We start from the raw sequence: 24,982 nt of genomic DNA, 5'->3' as shown, positions 1-24,982 counted from the left end.
ACATACTTCATTCACATCAATATACAACAAACGTAACAACTGTTATCTCAATATATAATGTAAACTTCAGCAATGAAGTCCTCTTCTTTCTTTTGAAATAAATTACCTTGAGTTTTTCTGGCCTTGATAATTCAAATATCCATATTATTGAAATGAATCTTCAGAAGGTTTTCAGTAAATTCTTCTTTTACCCCAACAGTAACTTGAAGTATGGCTTTTAGGAAAAAAAACAAAAAAAAAGTGCACTGCATGCTCACAGATGAATAGAGGCTTGCATTATTACACAAAAACCACAGGGTATTTTAAAATACAGATTGTAAACCAACATGTCCTGTGATATCACATTTATCTGATAAGATTATCATATTAGTAATTACTGTACTCTATCACAAATTAATATAGCTATTGACTCAAAACTCAGGACCTAATTCAATCTGTATAATTCCACATTATACAGGTTTCTGCCAATTTAATATTCATACATTAGGATAGTTTAATGTTTTCCACGTGTTTGAAAACAGTCCAATCTGGCTAAAAGCAGAAGTAGCAAGCTCTTCAACTCTATTCTTTGTACACTACCATCTTGAACAGTGAAATCAGGAACACATTTCTGGAGTAGAAACTGTTTCAAAACTCCTACTGGACAAAACAAGTGAGCCACAGAAACCTTTGAGATGTACTCAGCAGAAAGCAGCTTGGCAACAGACAATTTTACAAACCTCTCAGAAATCTCAGAGGCTGAAATGCAGAAATGTAAATATGGGACAGGTGGATTTGTATATCCAACTTAGACAGAATTTACAAACTAATTCATGATGGCAGCCCACATAATCTAGCATTTGTTCTTGTGTAAAAGCTTAGCAGTACATAACACTTCTGTATAATAAACGTGGAGTGATTCAGCTTGAGTTTCATGGAGTGGCAACTTGATCGCTGCTACACTGGAACATTTTATCACAGATCTAATTTTGCAAGCGGTAATTCTCCTTTGATCAGTTGCTGAGTTGAGAAGATAATTGAGGGACAGTGGATATCTGGAGGCAACTGTATGGGACACATTCAAAATCCAAATAAGCTATGTAAACAAGAGCAGCTCATCTTTCCTAAACTCAGAATGGTGGCACTCCCTATAAATGGATCAACTACCAGCGTGCCATCACAGCGTGCTAATCATGTGCACACTCTTAAACAGTCACTGGTCGGCTAAGCTTACTGACACAGCAGAAAAAGGGTTTGAGGAATAGACAGCAACACCTGCCATGTATGCAAGTCAGCCTAACTAGCTTCTATTTTAGTGATATGATGCTTAACTACTACATTTGGGAAAGACGAAAGCAAAAAAAAAAATCAGTTTATTTTTATGAACTATGCATAATGTTAAAATACCCATTCAAAACAATCTACACAATGTTCCAACTCACAGCAGCAGGTAGAGATAAAGGTTTTATTTGGGAGCATAGGAAAAAGAGTTACCATGTAGACAGTCATTTTACATAATGAGAGAAGCTCTGCAATCTCTTGCACTTTATGAGATGCAGGAAAGCCTTGATCTTACATATGGAAGAAGGAAGTCAGCCACTGCCTTTACATATGCACCTAAGGATCATCTTAGTCCTTTAGGCACCTTAAAGGCATCACAAAAATGCCCAGCAATATTCAGTCCCTCAACTGAAGCCATCTTCACTCACAAGGACTACTATCTAGAGAGTTTTCCTAATGGAATATGAGTTTGAACTTCATACAAGATGCTGACAACTACAGCCAAGTCATCATTCTCAACTGACAAAAATGAAAGTGACTTTGATGGTTAATAGGGGCCATAAAGTTTACTAGTCTGAAAGAAAAAAACCCAACTCAGTCACAATACCACAAACACAAGATACAGACACACACAGATTTGTTATATCTAAAGCCCTGATGCACATCACACACACAAATATATCATGTACCATTATGCATTCACTTCATAAAACCTTCCATGAAGTTTCCTCCTGTACACAGGAAGAAATGCACACATAAAAGTGTTCAAAACATCTCAACGCAATTGAAAGGGCATTCACTATAACAGTGACATTTTATGAAACACATCCAGGTGTCCCATATCGCTCAATGACTTCAACCAGCATGTTTTTTCCACTAATGCTAGATTCTGTAGTCTTGAATGCCGCATATTCCCAAGCATATTTCTTCTGCTTGGGCATAACAGGAAATAAACTGAAATGAGAACCAAATAATTTATGCTCTCATTATGAATACACACAACTAAATTAATTGCAATTCACTGAAATCATTTATCCCTGCTTTGACGATGGTAGCACTTCTCTGCTCACATCAGTTTGTACTCTGGAATTCTCTTTAGTTATTTTTTAAATCTACATGCACATATACTACATAGAAGTACATATATCCCTATAAAATGTCATAAATTTAAATTCCACTGATTTAACCCATTAGACAAAAGACTAATAACCAAATAATTCTGAAAAATCAAATCATGCCTCAACCAATGCTTTTAATAACAGATTAAGTTATTTCTCTACCTTGGAAGCCTAATCATGAAGAAATAGGCCTTGAATCAGTTCCATATGCCCATAAACTGCAAGCAGAACTTGATATTTTCTTTTTCAGTTCCGTATTAGTGTATTGTGCTTATTTTGAGTATCCCCTTGGGATATGTTGCCTGGCAAAATCTTGGAGGAGATTCTCCTGGAAGACACGTTAAGGCACATGAAAATCAACAAGGTGCTTGGTGACAGCCAGCATGGTTTCACTAAGGGGAAATCCTGCCTGAACAATTTGGTGGCCTTCTGTGATGGGGCTACAGAACTGATGGACAGCGGTAGAGCAGCTGATGTCATCTACCTGGACTTCAGCAAAGCGTTCAACACTGTCCCACACGACATCCTTGTCTCTAAATTGGAGAGACATCAATTTGATAGGTGGACCACTCGGTGGATAAAGAACTGGCTGGATGGCCGCACACAAAGAGTTGTGGTCAATGGCTCAATGTCTGGCTGGAGACCAGTAATGAGTGGCATCCCTCAGGGATCGGTGTTTGGAGCGGTCTTGTTCAACAACTTTGTCGCTGACATGGACAGTGGGATTGAGTGTGCCCTCAGCAAGTTTGCTGATGACACCAAGCTGTGTGGTTCAGTTGATACCCTGGAGGGAAGGAATGCCATCCAGAGGGACCTCAACATGCTTGTGAGGTGGGCTGATGCCAACCTTATGAAGTTTAACCATGGCAAGTGCAAGGTCCTACACCTGGGTGGGAGCAATCCCAGGCACAGCTACAGGTTGGGCAGAGAAGAGATTCAGAGCAGCCCTGCGGAGAAGGACTTGGGGGTGTTGGTTGATGAGAAAATGAACATGGGCCGGCTTCAGTGTGCACTTGCAGCCCAGAAAGCCAACTGTATCCTGGGCTGCATCAAAAGGAGCGTGACCAGCAGGTTGAAGGAGGTGATCCTGCCCCTCTATTCTGCTCTTGTGAGACCTCACCTGGAGTATTGTGTGCAGTTCTGGTGTCCTCAACATAAAAAGGACACAGAACTGTTGGAACAAATCCAGAGAAGGGCCACGAGGATGATCAGGGGACTGGAGCACCTCCCGTATGAAGACAGGCTGAGAAAGTTGGGGCTGTTAAGCCTGGAGAAGAGAAGGCTGCGTGGAGACCTCATAGCAGCCTTCCAGTATCTGAAGGGGGCCTATAGGGATGCTGGAGAGGGACTCTTCATTAGAGACTGCAGTGATAGGACAAGGGGTAACGGGTTAAAACTTAAACAGGGGAAGTTTAGATTGGATATAAGGAGGAAATTCTTTCCTGTTAGGGTAGTGAGGCACTGGAACGGGTTGTCCAGGGAGGTTGTGAATGCTCCATCCCTGGCAGTGTTCAAGACCAGCTTGGACGAGGCCTTGGGTGATATGATTTAGCATAAGGTGTCCCTGCCCACGGCAGGGGGGATGGAACTAGATGATCTTAAGGTCCTTTCCAACCCTAACTATTTTATGATTCTGTGCTCTTGCACTAAGGTAATTCCTGGAGTTACATTCTCATACTTCAAGTGTTTTCACTTTCAGACATTGCTTAGAAATTACTTCCTTTTTCTGTTTCTTTCATTATTGTAATATTTAAAAGCATTTCAGAAGTTTCCTGTGATACAATCTTCACCACCTCCTATAAAAATAGCAGTTTTTCTTTATCCATGCCCTTTCTATATGACCTCAGTCTCCTAACATTTAAAAGAACTGTGTTCTTAGAACTCCTTAGATCTTATTTTCTTTTGGTATATGAGATTTATTACCTGTGAAATACTTTATTGCCTTATTTACTGGCTTCAGTGTCCCATTCTGGGAAAGTAGGCAGACCAGCTACAGGCACCCCTAAAGACAATGATATTAATGACTCCAGCTGATATTGCTACTTTTCCACCCAATGGAAAAGTGAGTCCTGTTCCTGCAAGAAGCGTGTTTCCTGAAACACTTTCCCAGCTTACCCCAAGTGCTCACTACCTTGAGCAAAGCCAGACATATACCTTGGCTTGTTTCACAAAAATTGAGAAGACTACATTCAAGTTGCCTACCAAAGAAAAAGAAGTCACTTATATTTTCCATAAGCAGGACCACTCAGCATAAAACCAGGCAAGTCATGAGAAGGAGAAAAAAAACACCAACCCTAAAGCTTATTCTCTCCAAGGAAGTGGCTTAAGACAAAGACAGTTCCATAATGGGAAAACAAAAATCAGAATTAGTGTATTTCTGTAAACCCTTCCATTTAAGGATCGCCAAGTCATTTAAAGTCACTAATTCACTGAGCCTTTCAACACATCTTTGTTCATGTAGCACTGAAAAATGAACATGTGAGCTCTTGCTCTTAAATTTGATATACATAAAATGAAGAAAAAATACTTTTTTAAAATGAATGTTTAGGAAATGGTTCAGTTGCACACATCAGAAAACACCTTAACAAAGCTAAATTTCCTTCACCCAGCAATATAAAATTAGCCATTCAATTATCAAATAAACAACTGAAAAGAGAATTTATACAGCAAAAACCTATGACTAAGAAATTCAATTTCCCCTCTAAGCACGGAGAAATAGGTGCCAAACTTGGAGGAAAACATCCTGCTACTAGCTCCTTCCAATTACTGTGCCATCCCAGATGTACCACTTAGCCCTATCAGCGGTCACTCTAACTTCCTTGATAGTCTCTTGTAGATACTTACATGCCATTTATCTATGATATAGGAACCAAATGTTTTACACCACTCCAACATCTCCAAATCAAAAACTGGTTTAACAGCATTTGACAGATCAAAAGAATGAACAGGCAGTGTACAAGGACACTGATTATGGTGAACAGCTTACAAATCCTTGTTAAAAAGCTCCAAGTTTACATAACTGCATTATTTATATTTCAGTTGAAGTATAACAGAAGTTTCAGATTCAGCAATCATAACATTTGGACTCTCCTTGTTTAACATTAAGGATGTGGTACTGGGTTGCTGAAAACCTGGGCATATGTGACAAGCATCACAACACCAGATACGGAGCTAGGTCTCTGACATCTTCTATCTCACTCTTTGTAGCTTGTTAGATAACTCGTTTTCTGAGAAGGGTTCATTAAATCATTCTTCCTTTTCAAAATCAAATGCCCTCATGGCTGAGTTTTCCTTGCAAGGCATGGAAAGAAAATGGCAACTGGTATAAGGAAAGATACCAATTTTTTTATAGCTGCCTCCTTAACATATCAGCTGCAGTCTGTGTAGCCCATTATGAAACAAAACCCAACCAAACAAAAAATCCCAACCTTGCCCAAGCCAAAGACTGTCCTACAGGAACCCACAAATTTAATATGCAGCAAAAGAGATTAATATTCAGGAGGATGTTCTGCCTGTTCTTGTTCATACGTTAGCCATTCTTCTAGTATGATATAATGAAGCATTGCCAAAACATTCATTTTCATGAGGAACATCAAGAAAACCATCTGACTTTAGCATAATTCTTGTTTCTATACCATGCTCTTCTTCCAATTTACTCTGTCTGCACGCATTTATGTTTCAGATTTTTAAATTTTGGGGATAAGTTGTAAGACATGCCTGCAATTTAAATAATCATTCCATTAATTACTATAACGTAAAATACAACAAGCTCTGAACAAAACTCCTTTCATGAACATCTTTACAAATGAGCAGTCCTATGCCAAGACAAGGCTGAAGATGTCATTGAACAACAACAGTGTAACCTAAAATCTTGTTTAAAGTTTCTTTTTGCTACAAGGCTAAATTGAACAGTTACATTATTTTTTTCATCTTCAAATCAAGACATACAGTACCCATGTATTACAGTACCCATGTAGGTAAGATTCCCTTACTGGACATTCATTGGATGGCAGGAATTCTTCATTATATCAATTTTTCATTAAGGCATTTTATTAAGACTCCATTCTCTACATCCTCTCCAAGCCTTATTATCATTTTCATAGCCTATGGTGAGACTGAAAAGAAGCACTGTAGATTTGACAACAAGAAGCACAGGAATAAAGCAAGAAATTACTATGCAAATGGTTCTGGGAGAAGATAACATTAATAAATATTTGCTGATAGGCCTTCTGCTCCAATGGGTGTCACATTTATAATGAAAACTTAACAGTAGTTTAAGCCAAAGATCAGAAGCCTCAGATTACATGTTGCTGATGGATGACAAAAGAGGAAAAATACTTCTCTGTGTTGTCAATTTAGAGTAATGAAGCCAAGCTCAATACCTCAGACAACAATATTTTCTTTACGTCTCACATTCTATAAACCTTTTATTTACCAAAAAAAAAAAAGAAGTCTTTTTGTTCAAGCAGTTACTAGCAACTTCCACAACTGTATTTCAAAATACTCAGATACTCTCAGAGCTCAAACATGACACAGAATAAGCAACATTAGGTTTGTCTTTGGAGGAAAAAGAAAGCTAAGGAAACATAAATTGCAGGAAAGCACACCACATTTTTACTCTGCTGTTTTTTTACTTTGCTGTAGAGATAAATCATTTATAAACTCTGACATTAAAAGAAAAATGAGAAGGGGAGAAAGTGCTACCATGTGATTACATAAAATTTCAATTTAGTCTAAAGTGCCAGATGATGTTTCAGAAAAAATTAACCAACCTGGGGTAACTAAACTTCAGTAGGGGTAAGTAGAGGGAGGACTTACACAGCAGGAAAGAAGCATACAATTCAGGAGTGACCAACCTTCCCAGATATTCAGTGACACGCAGAGAACTCTACTTCCATTTGAGTGTTGCCACTTTACGTACTGCTACAAAATAATTTCCTTTTTAATTCAAACCATGCTGTGATTTTCAGTTCTTACAATACAGAGCTCCCATGTATTTTTGTGTTTATTCACGGAAGACAGCACTCTCAAAATCCTAAATCCAGGTACATGTACGGATCAGGGGTCATCCTGATGAAGGAGTGAGAAGAACTTAGATAAAGGTCAAGTTTGCAAGCAATACTTAAATTCACAGAGCTTTTTCATTCCTAAGTCTGTGGGGGAACGTTTCAGGGAGAAAAAAATTAAAAAAAAAAAAAACAAACAAAAAAAACCAAACAAAAAACCCCACATATTCTGGCAGCACAGTTAGAGACAGAAATCCTGAAAAACAGCCTGCAAGGTATTATAAATATTAATATTAGGTATTAGAGACACAGGGTTAAGAGCAAGCCTGTTAACAGCAACATCTTGTCAAAATAGTTTTGTGCAACAGAACTGTAAGAAACTGTATGCATTTTACCTTAAGTAAAACAGGCAGGAATTAGTATGCTTACACTGTGCTTCCACTCTTACCACAAACTACAGAAAGAAGTCATTGTGGATAGATGTATGTGAGTGCTGGGGACATGCCTCCATAGGAATTGAAGACATCCCAAGAACAGTAGTCTGAATATACCACTGCATAATATTGTCTCCAAAGACTCCCAGTGGAGGAAAGACAACGGCTAATGGGCATGCTTTCCTGGTACTAGTACTAGTGTACCAAAAATGATTCAATAAATTATTTACATGGTTAGATTACAGATACTCTTAGTTTCAAAAACTTGAGGTCAAACTCAGTAAACATCTGACAGGTAAATCACATAGGCAATGTCTTTACAAGCTGATTAGGAAAACGGGCAGAAGACTGTATGTCTTCACTGGGGGTAGTGTTTTAGATAAAAGTCCTTAGATAAAAGTCAATACAAAGAAAATTAGGTGAAATGATAAGCACACACATAAAAAAAAATAAATCAGACTAAAGCTATGGCACCCCAATCACCTCATTGATATCAAGCTCCATGCATTTGCAAAAGCAATGAAACAATTGTTACAGTGGCAAAGGTATTTTGACCTGGAAAATGACTGTCTTTTCACAAATGCTCACTTAGATTTGTTTGACCCTGCCAGCTGAAAATTAACTGGAAGAAAACACAGCAAAAGTCCAGAAAAATCCTGAGGAGTATTGGCATTATGCTCCTAACTTGATCCTAAGAAAGAGCTTTAGGAACTCAGTTCTGGCTGAAAGTGTATTTGTTACTGTTAAGAATATGTTTTGCAGACTTCAAAAAACAGGACCCAACAGTCCACTACTGTAGATGCAAAATTGTCATTCTGACTCATCAGGGATTCACCGAGACCACTGATGTGAACTATGTCATTAAAAGAAAAAAGAATTTCAGATCACATTCAGGTGTAACATTATTTCAGATATTACGTGATCTGTGTTTGTAATTGCCTGCTTAATAAAAACAGTGCTGGAATTTAAATCAAACTTCCTTGCCACTTTAAAAGGAGAATCTATCTAGTAGGAGAGGTTCTTTAATAGTATGGAAGAAAACGTACCTCCCAGTTCGTAATTAGTAAATTAAAACGGGCAGCAAGATGCAGTTCTTAACTGCAAAGGTAAGGGGTTATTTAAGCAATTCAACAGTGGAACAAATAAATTCATCACATCCTGAAATCCTTAAATTGAACTTGGATGTGTCTCTAAATGTTGTATTCTAGTTCAATTGCAGATTTATTGGATTTAACAGCAAGCACTGGCATGTTAGGGAAACTACTATCTTCTACTGAAGAAATTAGTGTTTGAGATTATTTTGTCTGGTATTGTAGATAAGGTAAGACTCAGTGATTTCTTTGGTTCCCAGAGTCTACGAGCCCCAGTGGTTGCACTGATTCTGATTCTGTTTATACCAAAAGAGTCAAGTTAAACCATACATGCCTTAGAAATTTATCTTCGAGATTACTCGAAACAAGTTTGCTTTGATTAGTGTAACAAGATTTATTTTCAGTTAATTGGTAGATGTCCCTTCAGACTCGACTTCACTCTGGAAGCTGCTTGCTCTACACCAGAGCAGTCCGGTCACATTCCACTCATGTTCAGCAACAGGATCAAGGAACAAAGAACGAAAAAGTAGAAAAAAAATAAATAAATAAAGAGACCATTTCTACAATATTGTGGTTCCGCAGAAAGTGCCCCACTGTGTGTCTGTGCTGTTACGGGTTGTTGCTCTAACAACTACATAACACCAGAAAGTTGAAGTCTGCAATACAGTTGCTGCTGTAGGCAATAAACTACATGTTCATGAAATAGATAGCCCAGAAAATAACATCGTGAGTAAAGGGATTTCAGCTTCGGGATAGGTAGCACATTTACAGCAGCACAGTTTCTTGCAGCTTACGCACACTCAACTACCTACTAAAAGCTTCTATTTTGACACATTTTAGAATTTATCATTTGAGCTACATGCTTTTGACCACTCAAGACAGATTAAAAATTGCTATTTTTTCACCCAGACTCCATGCATGCTCCCTGTCTTTCACATAGGCACCTCATTTAGTCTTTCTAAACCCTTATTTTTCCAGCAGCATGTTTTTGCCACAGAGGGACCATGTTGAACAAACAAGGAACATCCAGAGGGGCTGGGTCAGCTTCCTTCTGCGTAGTCGGCAGCTGTCAGTTCTGAGAACCCCCATACTGGATGGACGAGACCCTGAGCAGTCAGCTGAACAGCCTGCTAATCAGCAGCCAGCAGAAAGAACACAAACTCCAGCTCTCCACTCATAGTTATTGAATTAATGCATAACAATTTATGTGATTAAGATTCTTATCTTGGTTATTTAAAGCAGTTGAAGTAACTTTGATGCACTGCATGAACCTAGCAAAGGGAAGACTTGAAGCAGCCAGGGCAGCGTGCTCACTATCTGTCAAACCAACCTCAGGTTTTCAAATGAGGAAAGCAGTACAAAGTAGAAATTTAAAATTATAGATGGCTTTATTTGCCCAATTGATCCACCGATTTCAAGTCTGGATTATAGTAACAAATATTTCTGACGCAAAACTGTGAAAAGATAGAAAAATAACTGCATTTAGTCTAAGACGGGAAGTATATGCCTATCATTCCATCACCTCCCAAGAATTTAAGCAGAAAATAAGCATATTATGATCGAAAACATGGCCCGTCTTTGCCAGAGTAGATGTTCAGTGCAATAAAGTGCAACAGATAGGTTCACTGTCTACTAAAACCTGCTCTTTCCTTCTGCCACTGGAGTCTTGACATAAAATGCTACTGAAATATGTAACTTCAATTTCAAACAGGTCTTCAAATTTCAGTGATGCTTGGTATTAAATACATTAACAGCCCTTCAAATGTATTTCTTGCATGTAAAAGACCATAATCTAAAGAAACCTGTATCAGCAATTAAAGAGTTCTAAGTATCTCTTCAAAAAAGTCTGGAAAGGTGGCTGGAAGTTCTACTTGAAACAGTCATAATAAAAACTAAATAATCTGACAAAAAATATTATTTATAAAGATATTTTAAACCTTTTGAATTTTGTTTTATTAATATCATGCCTATTATGCATAAAAACAGTTTGCAATATTAATTTGGGTTTCTAAAAACAGACAAAGGCGAGGTATGCCATATTTATTCAAGTACTAGCATCTTGCTATAAAAATACAAAGCAACACAAAATACTTCAGAAATTAAAATGTGTGTACATTTCTTCAGAGTTAGTTTTCTGATTAATTGTGCACTTCCTCTAAACAAATTTTGTCCACAAGGTTTCCTAGATTTAAAAAAAAGTCTTAAATTAAACAACAAACTCAAACTCCCAAAGTACAGCACAGAATTAATGTCCAGTCATTTGTCTCTTCAGCTGTGACCAATTTCACTTCCAGTTTACAAGCACAGTTAAATAGGTGCAAAACCCTGGGATGCTTTAGCATCCCCCACCTTCTGGGGCAGAGTACTGCACTACTGCACACTTTGCATTAGCTTCACTTTCTGCAGGCAGGAAAATAAGGGACTCGATCAACCTAGCAGAAAGTAAAAAACAGAATGAATAAATAAATAAACAAACCCAAACAAAACAACAACAAAAAAAATTTAACTCCTCAAGTATTATTTCTTTAGGCATATCTCCAGACCCATAACAAGTTACTTTTCATCTTCATTTAATGAAACCTTTTTAAGACAGAATTTTCAAGATCCAGAAGTTGTATTTTCTTTCTGCTCTAATTCAGACTCCTAATCATGAACCGTACCAAACAATCTGTGAACACTTAAATGAATATTTAACCTTAGATGCACCCCTAAAGTCTCAGATAAAATGCATATGCAAAGGTAGCTGGCTCTTGGAAAGTCTAGAACACCCTTCAGCCACGTTGCTGATTCATTTCATGTATCAGGATCCTGCAACACCTTCTGCATTCATAAATTCCTTCCTTTTATTTTCATCTGCCTCTTGACTTAATCTGTACAGCATACTTCAGCTCTAAACCCAAATCTCTTCCTTGTCACCACCCATTTAAGCCCACTACCATCCTTCCAACTAGTGTGCATGTTCATGAAAAAAAGCATGAGGAGAAGCTACACATTTAGGTTGCAGAACATGGAAATCCCCAGCTTTTATCCATTCTTGCAATAGCTCATTCTGCTCTGTCCCATTTCTCATAAGCCTCCAGTAAACTTGGGCTTGATCAATGAATAAATATCACATTGTGAACAGCATGATAATTTTGGGTAAAAGCTTATCAAGCTATTTGAAAAATGTTTACAAATCCAGTATCTTTTTATAAATTAAATATTACAATTCTATACTGTAATTAGCAAATCACACATGAAATCATGTCAATTAAAATTTCTTTTGTAATAACTTAATACTTTGGATACATGTTTCAAAACTAATCTTTCCATAAGTTATACTTTTCTAATTTTTACCACTTTTTTGCTAGTGCATATCCTGACATACTTAATGAGCAACAGGCTGTTTCTGCCTCTTAACTGAATTAATTGTCAATGAACAGTATGAAACACTAGGTACCAAACACTGCCTCTTTTCAACAAAAAAAAAACCTAAAATTGGGGGAATTTATGAAGTATTTAAGTAAACAACTAGACTACAGACAATCCATTAGTTGCTGGTAGATTACTTTATTGATTTGGATTTTAAGCTTCCTTGTCCAGTTGAGAAACATTACCTACAGGAAGATACCAACAATTAGAGACCATGCAATAACAATACAAGTCTACTATAAAATGAAGAGAACAACATCAACTCAGATATATTTTTTCCTAGCAATGGTAATCTGAGGTAATCTCTAAAACAAAGTCATTTGATTTGTTAGTTTTGATGAGGAGGAAAGAGGCAAAAAAAAAAATCCCTTGAGGGAGAAATACTTGCTAGAGATGATAAATTACTAAAATGAGCAAGCGCTGGCAAACGACAAACAAAATGAAGAAGGGACAGCAATATTTTTACTTGTTTCTGCCAGATTTTCACTTGTTTCTATCAATAGTTACTAAGAGAAAGTCTGGTACTACACTACTTTCATATAAGCTTTCCTTGTAATTATATCTAGAAAAAAACAAAACAAACAACAAAAACTGAGGATGTTTTCATTATGATTTAATCCCTAGTAAATAAACTTCTGGTATTCCAGTTTTGGCTTTTCTCAAAGTCTGTGCCCTGCTCACCAGCCAAAGCGACAGAAAAGCTTAATTCTTATTTTCAGACATAACCTGAGTACACAGGTGCCAAGTGCTATTCATGTTCCCTTAAAAAGGTTGCTACAAATGATTACTTTTAGAGGATGGACTTACTATTCAGAACCTTACTAGAGACATATCACGCTTCAGTGGCAACATTAACAAATCTGGACAGAGTACACTAATTGCAATTCCTAACAATAATCTTCAGTTCTTTCCAACTAGTCTGCTTTTTCTTGATGAAGTGATTTGTGACTCTTTATCCAGACATGCCACTATAAACCCTAGAAATCTTCCTTACCTCTTTATTTTCTCCATGTTCCACTTAAGCATGTTCTGCTGATTAAAAAAAAAAAAAAAGCCTCCTTTTCTGTTTGCATTTACATGTTGAGTTCCAGAACTATGCTTTCATTCTACTTATTAAGAAATAAAACATTTCAGGATGTCATCATTGCAAACACTCTAGGCTGAATGAGAGGAGATCACACATAGGTGAAAACTTCTAATCCAGTTTGAGCAGAAAGGCAGCTTTCTTCCCTCTTTATCCTCTCTCTGCTTCCTCTACTTTAAACTATCCTAAAGAAAGAAAATGGAAACTGCTGGGTGGAAGTCACAAACTTCCAGGTGATATGTTCTGACTTCAAATTATGTTATTACAGAATGTCTGAAGAAAGCAGAAGGGAAACCAGCACCCTAGAGACCTGCTCTCTCGGTCTTCTAGCTCTGTAAAAGTCTAAACTTTACCCAAGTAAACAGCTAACAAAACAAACAATCAAAGAAGAACATAACCACAACCACCTCAGAAGTCTCTAGACCTGGAAGCATCCTTTAACTACCTGAACACAGATATCATAGAATTATAGAATCCTAGAATAGTTAGGGCTGGAAAGGACCTTAAGATCATCTAGTTCCAACCCCCTTACCATAGGCAGGGACATCCCACACTAAGCCATGTCACCCAAGGCTCTGTCTACCCTGGCCTTGAACACTGCCAGGGATGGAGCATTCACAGCTTCCCTGGGCAACCCATACCAGTGCCTCACCACCCTTACAATAAAAAATTTCCTCCTTAGATCCAATCTAAACGTTCCCTGTTTAGATTTTAACCCGTTACCCCTTGTCCCATCACTAAAGTCCCTAATGAAGAGTCCCTCCCCAGCAACCCTACAGCACCCTTCAGGCACTGGAAGGCTGCTATGAGGTCTCCATGCAGCCTTCTCTTCTTCAGGCTTAACAGCCCCAACTTCCTCAGCCTGTCTTCATACGGGAGGTGCTCCAGTCCCCTGATCATCCTCGTGGCCCTTCTCTGGACTTGTTCCAACAGTTCCATGTCCTTTTTATGTTGAGGACACCAGAACTGCACACAGTACTCCAGGTGAGGTCTCACAAGAGCAGAGTAGAGGGGCAGGATCACCTCCTTCGCCCTGCTGGTCACGCTCCTTTTGATGCAGCCCAGGATATGGTTGGCTTTCTGGGCTGCAAGCGCACACTGCCTGCTCATGTTCATTTTCTCATCAACCAACAGCCCCAAGTCCTTCCCTGCAGGGCTGCTCTGAATCTCTTCTCTGCCCAACCTCTAGCTTGGCATCAGCCCACCTCACAAGCATGTTGAGGTCCCTCTGGATGGCATTCCTTCCCTCCAGGGTATCAACCGAACCACACAGCTTGGTGTCATCGGCAAACTTGCTGAGGGCGCACTCAATCCCACTGTCCAGGTCAGCGACAAAGTTGTTGAACAAGACCGCTCCAAACACCGATCCCTGAGGGACGCCACTCGTTACTGGTCTCCACCCAGACATTGAGCCATTGACCACAACTCTTTGTGTGCGGCCATCCAGCCAGTTCTTTATCCACCGAGTGGTCCATCCATCAAATTGATGTCTCTCCAATTTAGAGACAAGGATGTTATGTGGGACAGTGTTGAACGCTTTGCACAAGTCCAGGTAGATGACATCAACTGCTCCACCCCTGTCCATCAGCTCTGCAGCCCCATCGTAGAAGGCTATCAAACTGGTCAGGCAGGATTTCCCCTTAGTGATGGCTGTCACCAAACACCTTGTTGATTTTTCATATGCCTTAGCATGCCTTCCAGGAGAATCTGTTACAAGATTTTGCCAGGCACAGAGGTGAGACTGACTGGCCTTTAGTCCCCTGGGTCATCCATTTTCCCCTTCTTGAAAATGGGGGTTATTTCATATAATTATGGGGGTTGCATCAGACAAGATCCAGAACCACCACATATGCACCAAATGCATCATACCACAAATTCTTGTCCAGTCAAAAATCTGGCACTTTCACAAGTTGCCTACCAGAAAGTTTTGTCCGTTGAGCTTTCGCCTTTCCCTCAGGTAGCTCCTATACGACACACTATGCGACTTAGAAAATCTTGGTGCTTTGTAGAAGCTGTATTTCTCTGTTCACAGAGCATTAAGAAGACTTCCTTATCCCCTCCTGAGACCTTCAGTGCTCAGTCACAGACAAAAAGCTTTTCCAGGATAGGCCCAAGTCTAAGGAATTTAGCCTTTCTTTTGCCCTAACTGCTGTTGTCAATATAAAAGTACTCTCCTTGCACCCATGCAGATCAAAAAGCACCCTGCTTTCCTCACTTCCAAAAAAGAAAAAATTAAAATATTAAGAAAAATATCCTCTTAAAGGAACAAAAAGCACACATGAAAGAGGAAGTTACTCGGTTCATTTGCCCTTCCTTCGTTTGGTCATGTTATGAGCACTGCTGAGAATCCAACAGAAAACACATGAAAAGAAAGACACAATTTCTTGGCTGAGCATTCTGGATGAGACCTCCAGAACATCTCTGCTTGCTCTTTGGCCTATAGACAGGGAAAAACATACATGAACGCCAGCTTCAGCAGTAGGGCTTCAACAGGGCTGTCACAGTAAGCTACAGTTCCCAGTTTACTCACCTCCTCTGGCAGGAATCATCAGTGACCTTCACTAAATAAGGCAAATTCAAGATTTCCACAAAGAGCTTGGCTAGACTTGGGTCCCAAAGTCAAGTGATCAACATGGAATTGCTCACAGCCCCATACCACTTCCTCAATCATTTTTTCCTCTTAGCTTACAGTATCATTCAAAATGACCTTGTAAGTAACCTTGCAGTAGTGAAGCTGCTAATCCCCAAATGCTCTCACACTGCAGAAGATCACCATACATGAACACTGATGTTTTCTAAAGGACAAGAAATTAAAATTGCAGTGCTGGGTGATAATTGGCAATCTGATTCAGAAATAGCTCTTGAAACAGTAGAGCTCCCTACCAGGAAGTGGTTTTGTCCAGTGTAACAAGCACACGAGAACTTGCTTCTCACTTTACCTACCAATATGAAACAGCAGGAGGGGAAATATGCAGCAGTAAGGACACTGGGAAGAGGATGCAAGATCTTCGAAGCTTGAAAGCACCTTACAAACAACATCATCTTTGAACAAAGGACTAGCCTGCTTGAAATGTGACAAGCTTGTATTCATAGCAGTAAAAAGCATGGATAAAAAGAGTCCCAGAAAGAATTAAAGGACAAGGAAATGTATTCTAGCTCAAGCACTTGAAGGAATAAAACAAGTTTTATGTGTCATGGTAGTGACATGTCACGCATTGTTTTCCAAATGTTTGTAACAATATTTTCTGCCTGGTAGCCTTTAAACACACACTGAAGAATAGCAAGAAAAGAATTATTCAAAGGTCCTAAAATAACAGCACTTTTTTTTTAAAAAAAAACAACAAAACAACTGTATAAAAAACCATCTCGGTGTACATCTATTTCATGACTACAGGATGATCCAGAACAACATGGCTTTGAGAATGGAGCTTTGTTGAAGTGATACTCTGCTGCACCTAGGTGTCTTTGACGAAGGGCAGTAATCACCATAGCTTCTACTTCTCTTCCTCCTGCATGATGATGGAATAGTAAGAAATTGGTACACTGTCTTAAGTAAGCTTCTAGAAGCTATGGCCTGCAGCTTCTTCTTTCCCAGGAAAGCGCTATCAGTAGCTTCTCAGAACCTCTTCTCAGCACTTGAGAGAAACATTCCCAGTTCTAGAGCTCACAATATCTTCCACACAAAACGCAAAGTCAAATTTTACCCCTTGCAGACAGAACTGAGCAAAGAGGCAAACTTTGTACCATAAAATAAAATCCTTATTGTAGGACCAAGACAGAATTATAGGGGCCTATATTAAAAACAACACAATTTAAAATTACCTAATGTACAAGAGGGAGTGATGCATGCTGGACAAAGTAACCCAAGCAAAGCCTGATGATGCACAATGTTAGTCTTTCACTAAGGACAGCTGCTGGTGAGGGAACAGTTCTGACTGAGTCAGAACCACAGAATCATTGGGTTGAAAGGGACTTCTGGAGATTGTCTAGTCCAACCCCCGCCTACCAAGCCAGGGCCACCTAAAGCAGGTTACACAGGAATGTGTCCAGGCAGGTTTTGACCACCACCAGAGACTCCACAAGCTCCCTGGACAGCCTGTTCCAGTGCTCTGTCACCCTGTACGTAAAGTTCTTCCCCATGCTGAGGTGAAACTTTGCATATTTTAGAATGCCCTCTTCCAAGAATGAATCAAGTGTAAAAAGTGATGGCTCATCAATTTATGAATTATATGTATTAAAGGTTTTAGAAAAGTAGTTGCCAACAACTGATTTTGACTTCTACAGATTTCCAAAGAAAGAGCAAAGTTTGTAACATGGTCTAAAATTGCTCTCTAAAAAGCATCTCTCCTGAACGTTTGGGGTGCTTCATGTACATGTTTTGAGTGTATTTTGTCCTTGGTCATTAAGTACACACACAAAGCAAATTAGCATTGACGGACAGTAATTTTCCATGTCATCGAAAAAAGCTTATTGCAAAGTGGTTGTAAAACCCTATGAAGTGTAAGAAGGTGACAATGAATTTAAAATATTTACGGCATGAATGACAAACATGCTTGCAAATGTTATCTGAAAAACTGCAACAAAGTAACTCCAAAATGCTATCAGAAATACAAGTAGTTTAAGAGTTTAAGTCACTGGGGAGAATTTTCCTTTATTAGGGTCTCCCTAGGATCCCCACCACAAACTGCATTTTTGCTGGGTTATGTTTTTTGGGTTGGGGGGGGGGGGGGGATGTGAATGTGGGGGAGATGTTGTTTTGGGGTTTGTCTGGTTGGTTTTTATCTCCAAAGAACACCTTAGCAGAAGCTATCAGCTTTGACAGAACACCAAAATTCTGGCACTGAACCATAAATTGACCATTACCATAAAAAGAACTGCTAAATGAGAAACCATGTGCTCAGTATAAAACTAATTTCATGCTTTCAAAAGCACACAGTGGCTTCTAGCTAGATAGTGGCCCTGGGACTTGCAAAGACAGATTGGCTAATACAAATGGTGTGTGCTCCTGATGCAGTCTGCTTAGCCAAGCTTTACATGTACTGGCAGTAAATGGAAATTCTCGAATCTTCTGTCAAACAAATACACACTTATCTATAACTTTAGAGCTGAAAGCTATAAAACAGCTGCCTCATAAATATATTTAGCAGGAAAATGCATGAGCTGTCCTAGTTCCTCATAAAAAAAAACCACAGCAGTCTTTACATAGTAAGCAAAGACATTTCTATAGCAAGCAAGCAAAACAGTTTAATAAATATTTTTAGCATCTTTCCTCCTTTTATAAAGGAAATTACTATCAGAAAATGCAAATATAATCATAGCAGGTCTCACCACAATCTAAGCATTCCTGTTCTGCCAATGTGTTTAATAAGTAACTCAGCTGAACTATTTTTTGTGTGTGTGTGTTCTGCTATAGGTGAAATTCTCAATAAAAGACTTTTTTAAAAATACATCAGTACAAAGTCTATTTAGTTCATGATAATGCTTCTTTCGAGCTTAAAGATTTACTACTAGAACTTTGTGGCTACCTTTAGCACACTATCTGTTCCCTTAAATAAAACTTACTGCACTAAATCTCAAATTTAACTGATTAGGGAGAAGCGTCAGTAATTTTATACCCTTCTCAAAGCAAGTTGTCAGTGCAAATGAATTACTGGAAGCTGTCCTGGCATGACAGGTCATAACTTTTAATATTAACAATGACAGACATATGCAAGATATATGCAGTTTATTGCATTCTGTACTTTCTTAGTTTATCTGGAGAATCCAACAGCTCTTGCATTTTACGTATCATTATAACTATAATTTGAGATTTAACACGGCAGAAAGCAAGCTCTGGTAAGAGGTATTTAGTCACACTGTCAATTAGCTTCTTTCCATAACAATAATACAGCTTCACTGACACATTCCAAAACCATTTAAAATGCATAGAAAGTCACCTACTGGAAAGATATCCTCTGCAAACAGCAAGCAATGAAAGGGAGCTTACCACATATTTAGAGTTACTTTAAATACTGAAATAAGACAAGAAGAAAAACATGCATTATATGCCTTGCCATTTTTCTTAACCTTCCCACTGGAATAACTGAAACACAAACAACATGCACACAGAAATAATGCCAAAGATATAAACATCCACTCTTAATATCATATCAGAGAGAAATTCAGTGAAGTTTAGTAATAAAAATCATGCTCACCTCTACTGGGAAGTCCACTCCACATTATGGCAATACTATTTAAGCAGCTTAAACAGCAACCAAGTTACATAAACAAAACTTCCAGTATGTGACCAATATGATCTACGCTGCTACAGAGACTTGGCTCCAGCCCTGATCAACTGTGTGACAGTACACTGTTATACCAGTGCAGCCTCAAACCTTCCCAGATGCCGGCTTATTGCATTGCTCATTGAAAATCCTTCACACGCTGGCAACATTTTAAGGAAGGACAAGCACACTCTGAGTCATTTGTAAAGAAAGCAAAGCAATTTCAGTTCTGTATCTTCATGCGTACCGAAACACAGAGCACTGTCAAAGTAGAAGTCTGAGGTGAATTTATGCTGAGAAACAGGCAACCCAAGCTTTCATTATCAATGCATGGAATCAGCTACAGTGATCAAATTCAAACAAACCATCAGGAAAAAAAAAGAAAGATACAATTATGAAAGGCTCTACAGATTCAGCTCCAAACCACACAGAACGAAGAATCATCCATCTAGACTGTGTAAATGTTAAAAATAGCTCTGTCTTTTCTACAATGAACACGAGACAGGGGAAAAATCAGTAGCCTGTATTGTGATGAGGTTCGTTACTGGAAGAAAATCCTCCAATAAAAATTAATGATTCCTCACAGCTTTTCTAAGTAAGATTAATTTGCAATTATGCAAATGAAGAAATAAGTACTTTTTAACCACATAATAGACAAAGTCTGTGATACATAAACAAATAGGTATTAAAGAGAAGCATAAATATTTGGATTAAAAATTTCAGAATACTGACCCAGTAGAGATCTGTACAGTCCAGCAGATTAAGCATTTGTACAAAAAAAAACAATAACTAAAACCATGACATTACAGGACCAGTACATTTGTCCTTTAAAACAACAATAATTTTTAATTACTATGAAAAATCTCCGTGGCTTATTAAGTTCATGCTTGTAGTACTCCCACACAGGCTTCCCACTATGTAAATCTTTTTTCGGGTACTCCATACGTTTTCTTGCCCAAAAAAGGTAAGAGGGCATGCGTCTCTGTGCATACTCACACCCACAGAGATACACAGTACAATAAGAACCAGATGTAATCACGACTAGGTTAAGTTTGCAAAGGAATAGAAAGGCGCAGGAGTTTTTATTATAATACCTGCACAATTATGCAAATATACTACTGTGTCATGAGACAACTAACAACTATGAGAGACATTTTGGCAGGATCTGATCACAGATAGGACACTTAATGTTTCACTTTTGCAAGAGAAAAATAATAAACAAATTTGACTTGATATTTTTTCAGTCATTTTAAAACCAGAAATCACTTTTATTCAGTTTGAATTTCCAACAGCGATGGCTCTGCATTGACAGATACCTTTTCATCTCAGCTGTCTATACCTGTAAACCACGGATCACAACCTTCAAAGAGATAGTGAAGAAGAAATCCTTAGAGCAACATGAACTCAACTGATTTCAGCAGCTCTCCAGGCTGTTTAAATTATAAGGGAGACGCCCCAGCCTGAGCAGAAGTTGCTACCTCACCACTCCTGAAGATGTTCTCAGCTGGAAGTCATGGCTGTTGAGCAGCTGTATTTTTGTCCTAGACTCTAGAACATCTGTTTATCTGATGTCTTAAATGCTAGTTCTTTACAACAGCATAGCTGCCCCTGAAAGAGGTAAAACTCTCAGAGAAGGAATTTTGCAGAGAATTTTGATACAAGAAAATATTTGTGCAAGCTGAGAGCAAAGCTTGCCTACTGGGGTAGCCAATTTTATTTTGAAACCCTTCCCCACTTCATGCAAACCACCACCCCTCCATAAACCGCTTTTTTCCATACTAGTCACATACTTCATCTGTTTGCTTACAAATCTCATTCATGTGCTCCCTACCTCCTAGAGAATGAAGTGGAGGCTACAGACAAATAACTGGTCTGATAATCTCTACCAATTTAAAAAAAAGTTGGGTTTTCATTTTGCCATAAGGGAGTTTTTTAATGTTTTGCTCCAATTACTTGAAAACAACCAACCTCAATGAAACAATAATTTTCCTTTTTTATTTTTTTTCCTTAAGGCTTCCACTGAAGGCACGTATCAACTCCTTACTTTTTTTATTGATTTTACCAATACTTTCATGCTGCAGCTACTCAAATGCAGAATATAATGGATATAGTTTGTAGTTATTAATAAACAAGAAACCATCTTTAATGTCAGCTCTGTCCCTTTGTATTAGCTTTCATCATCAACATTTTGTAAGGAGTATCAAATGTACCAAAACAATAAAACACAGCCCCTTAATTTCAGAGCAGCTAATCACAACTGCTGTGAAGACAAACAGCAATCATTTATCATAAATACATTTCATATTGAAAGAAAAACATTAAGTTACATAATATTACATACTTCTTGAGTAAGTTGTGGAAGATATTCAAGCAGTGGAAAGAATGTGGAACCATTTACCAAATGCAGTCTTGTTCAAAAGACCACTGAGTAAAAAAAGCAGTCAACGTACCCTGCAGCAAAAAGTGAAATACTAAGTTTCTAATCAGCTCCCCGATTTAAGTTGTATTACGGGAACATAATTCTTTTTTTATTATTACACTGGAGAAAGGCTTTTTAGCAATAGTCTAATCTTTTCCAAATAGAAAAGCAGATTTTACACAGAGTAGGATAGCAAAGGAGGGAGCAACCCCCTTCCACACAGGGCAAGAAGGATGAAGGCCCGAGGGACCAGTCCACCTCATGCCCCCACAGCAGCAGCCTTTTTCCAACTGCTTTCCAAAAGGTTCGGCTGTAGACAGCACACACGGAGGAAAGAACAAAAAAAGGTTTTGGCGCAACACAAGAAGTGTAAACTCACAAGGATTTATACTGCCCTCATCCTCTCTGTAGACTTACACACTATTTCTATAGCTATGCATGCATGCATTTAGTAGGACCCAGCTCACAAAACTGTTTCAAGATACTTCTGATTGCTGCTTAGCATCCCTCTGAGTGCTTGGTAGAATAATTCATAAAGATCTCCTGTAATAAAAATCAGATTATCTTTGTTCTTTTTTTAGAAAAAGGAAAGACGAACATTGATGAGGAATTTGAGGACCTAGATCAAGAGGCTTAAGGTAAGCAAAAATTCTGTTCTCCATTAAACTGGCACAAGGCAGACCTAGATGGCAACTATTCTACCTGCCAGAAAGCTAGTCTTGGCTCAGCTGAGGATTCAAACCTACATAACAAAGACCTCCACTTATGAACAGATTCTTCTGACAATTAAAAACCAAGGGAGAACTCCACTGAAATCAGAGTAATGCAGTGTAGTTTCTTTCTGTTGTAACTGACTGTAGTTTAATCCTGCACTGACCTAGTCACCTGGTAATTTAAGTTTAATTAATGAAAAAAAAATTTCCTCAGTTGCACCAGACCAAAGGGGAACACGAGACACTATTCACACTTCCCAACTCTAGACACTTAATTTGGAAAACTAATACACAAGTTAGCTATATGGTCTATGGATTCTTTGAAGGATAATTCTGAGCACTTTAATTGTAAGCCTCCCTGCCTCCATTAACTTAAAAGGATTCTCAGACTTACAACTTAACATGGCATCACACAAGGAAGCAGAGCAATTCCAATCTCTATTCCCAAAAGCGAGAAAAGTCTGCCTTTTCTATACTCCCTCTTTTCTCCTCCCATGTCTAATATCGCTGCTTTACCTTCTCCATCACACAAACATTACTTTTTGTGACCTGATTTATGTCATGAACACAACATAAGTCTAGTAATTTATGTGTTTATTTTGTTAGTTTAATAGATCCCTGGCTGTGAACCAGATCACACAACTGCATGTACGTAATCTCTCAGGAAATCATACTGTGATTACTTCCTCAGTATCCCAGGGGAACAGGTTAACTTATAGGACTGTTCCCTACAGAGTCACAGCACAGATCCCACAGCATTTGAAAACTGTCCTGCGAGGTCAGAGATTTCAAGAGCAAAAAGGCACAGCTGTTATCAAGAACACACTGTGAGAGGACTGACATCCCAATCTCATTTCCAGTCAGACCTATAGAAAAGTCTTCAAACAGGCGTTAATGAGTGCCAGCCAGACACTAAAGCACATACGCTCTTTAAACAGCCCAGAACCCAGGAAAAAGTGATTCTGCTTTGCCCGCTTCTAGAATTTGAGCATTTTCTATAACTAAAGTGAAATTAACCTACCCATTTCCAGGGATCTGTAAAATTTGGACTTCCATGGGTAATTATAGTACATTTACTCTTAAAACTACACCAACTGTTCCTGTATTAGCATGAGGGCAAAGGAGAGTCAATTCACCACAAGATACCACCCCAGGGAACATGTAATGAGAATTTCTGGAGCAAAAATCGGTGTCACCTCCAGAGGAGAACCAGGAGGAACATAGCGAAGCCACCCACAAGACTGGCCACAGCATATATTTATGAACCAGTCGCTGTTACCCCTACAGATAGCTCACTTAATACAAAAGGCCTAAGAGAACAGAGAGGCAGCAGGCGCCTACCCCTTCCGCGGCCGACCGCTCCATTGCCCGGGCTGCAGCACCACCTGGTGTCACCGTGCGGCACCGCAGCCGCACCGCTCGCGCATCTCCAGCCTGAACCGCTAACACGTTAGCTGTGTGCTAGCAGGCAAGGAGGCAGGCGGTCTTCAGTTACCATTCTCTTCAAACTGGTTCCTCCCTTTGAGGAGCAAGCACTTTAGCCCTTGTTTTCGAGGTGACAAGTGGGATTTAGGGTGCTCCAAGCAGCTGTGACCTGCCCCACGGCTGTCACCGCTGCAGGCTCCAGCAAGTCATGCTGCTGAAATGCATTTAGCAGGCCCACTCCAAAATACATCTCCTAAGGCTGCAAGGAACTACCCCATTCTTTTCCTGCTTATAGGAAATAACTTGAATAATCTCCAGTTCAAGCTGTGGAAGCAAATATACACTTTCTTATTTTCCTGAGACTTCATTTATTTTCTTCTGACAGAAGCCTGGCCATACATTAGATACGCCTGTGACACACATAGGGATGGGCCCCTGGGAACGGCATCACTGACAAACTTCAGCCTGAGATGCAGTATGAGAGAATGTGCATGACTGATAACACTAACATAAGCAATAGCGAAGGCTCTAACATCACATGCAATATACTTTTCCCATAGAATACTGCTTTTTTCACATGTAATTTTTAACACTAAAGAAAATTAGTTCAATGAGTGGATCACCAAAGCCTTCTAATTTCATCTCTTTCTTTATTTGCTCAATATGAAGTAGCTGTTAAACTTTATTTGTGATTTTACTTGCTATAAATTAACTAAAATTGCAGGTAGAGCTACAAGAGCAAAACAGCTTCTAGATTT

The 24,982-nt window shown here is 38.8% G+C and overlaps 1 protein-coding gene across 8 annotated transcripts in view; it reads right to left on the bottom strand.

The window, feature by feature from the left end:
• Positions 1-24,982, bottom strand: part of ZNF385B (zinc finger protein 385B) — a 176,704-nt gene that overhangs the window by 112,285 nt on the left and 39,437 nt on the right. Inside the window, exon 1 of one of the 8 annotated variants that reach the window (XM_057411680.1) lies at positions 19,599-20,008. The exons of 6 other annotated variants lie outside the window; for them this stretch is intronic. Coding sequence is in view for 1 of the 2 variants with exons in the window: in XM_057411677.1 (XP_057267660.1) it covers positions 19,599-19,623 (25 nt within the window). In the remaining variant the exon portion in view is untranslated. Of the gene's footprint in view, positions 1-19,598; positions 20,009-24,982 lie in introns of those variants that run through there. One more of the 8 variants, XM_057411677.1, reaches the window with a different exon arrangement.

The sequence above is a fragment of the Pezoporus wallicus genome, unplaced genomic scaffold, assembly GCF_028554395.1.
Source record: "Pezoporus wallicus isolate ANWC-B61680 ecotype Strahan unplaced genomic scaffold, APGP_CSIRO_Pwel_v1 contig_6732, whole genome shotgun sequence".
Lineage (NCBI taxonomy): Eukaryota > Metazoa > Chordata > Aves > Psittaciformes > Psittacidae > Pezoporus > Pezoporus wallicus.
Note: the sequence above shows the minus strand (reverse complement) of the source record. Positions and strands in the feature narration are given on the sequence as shown.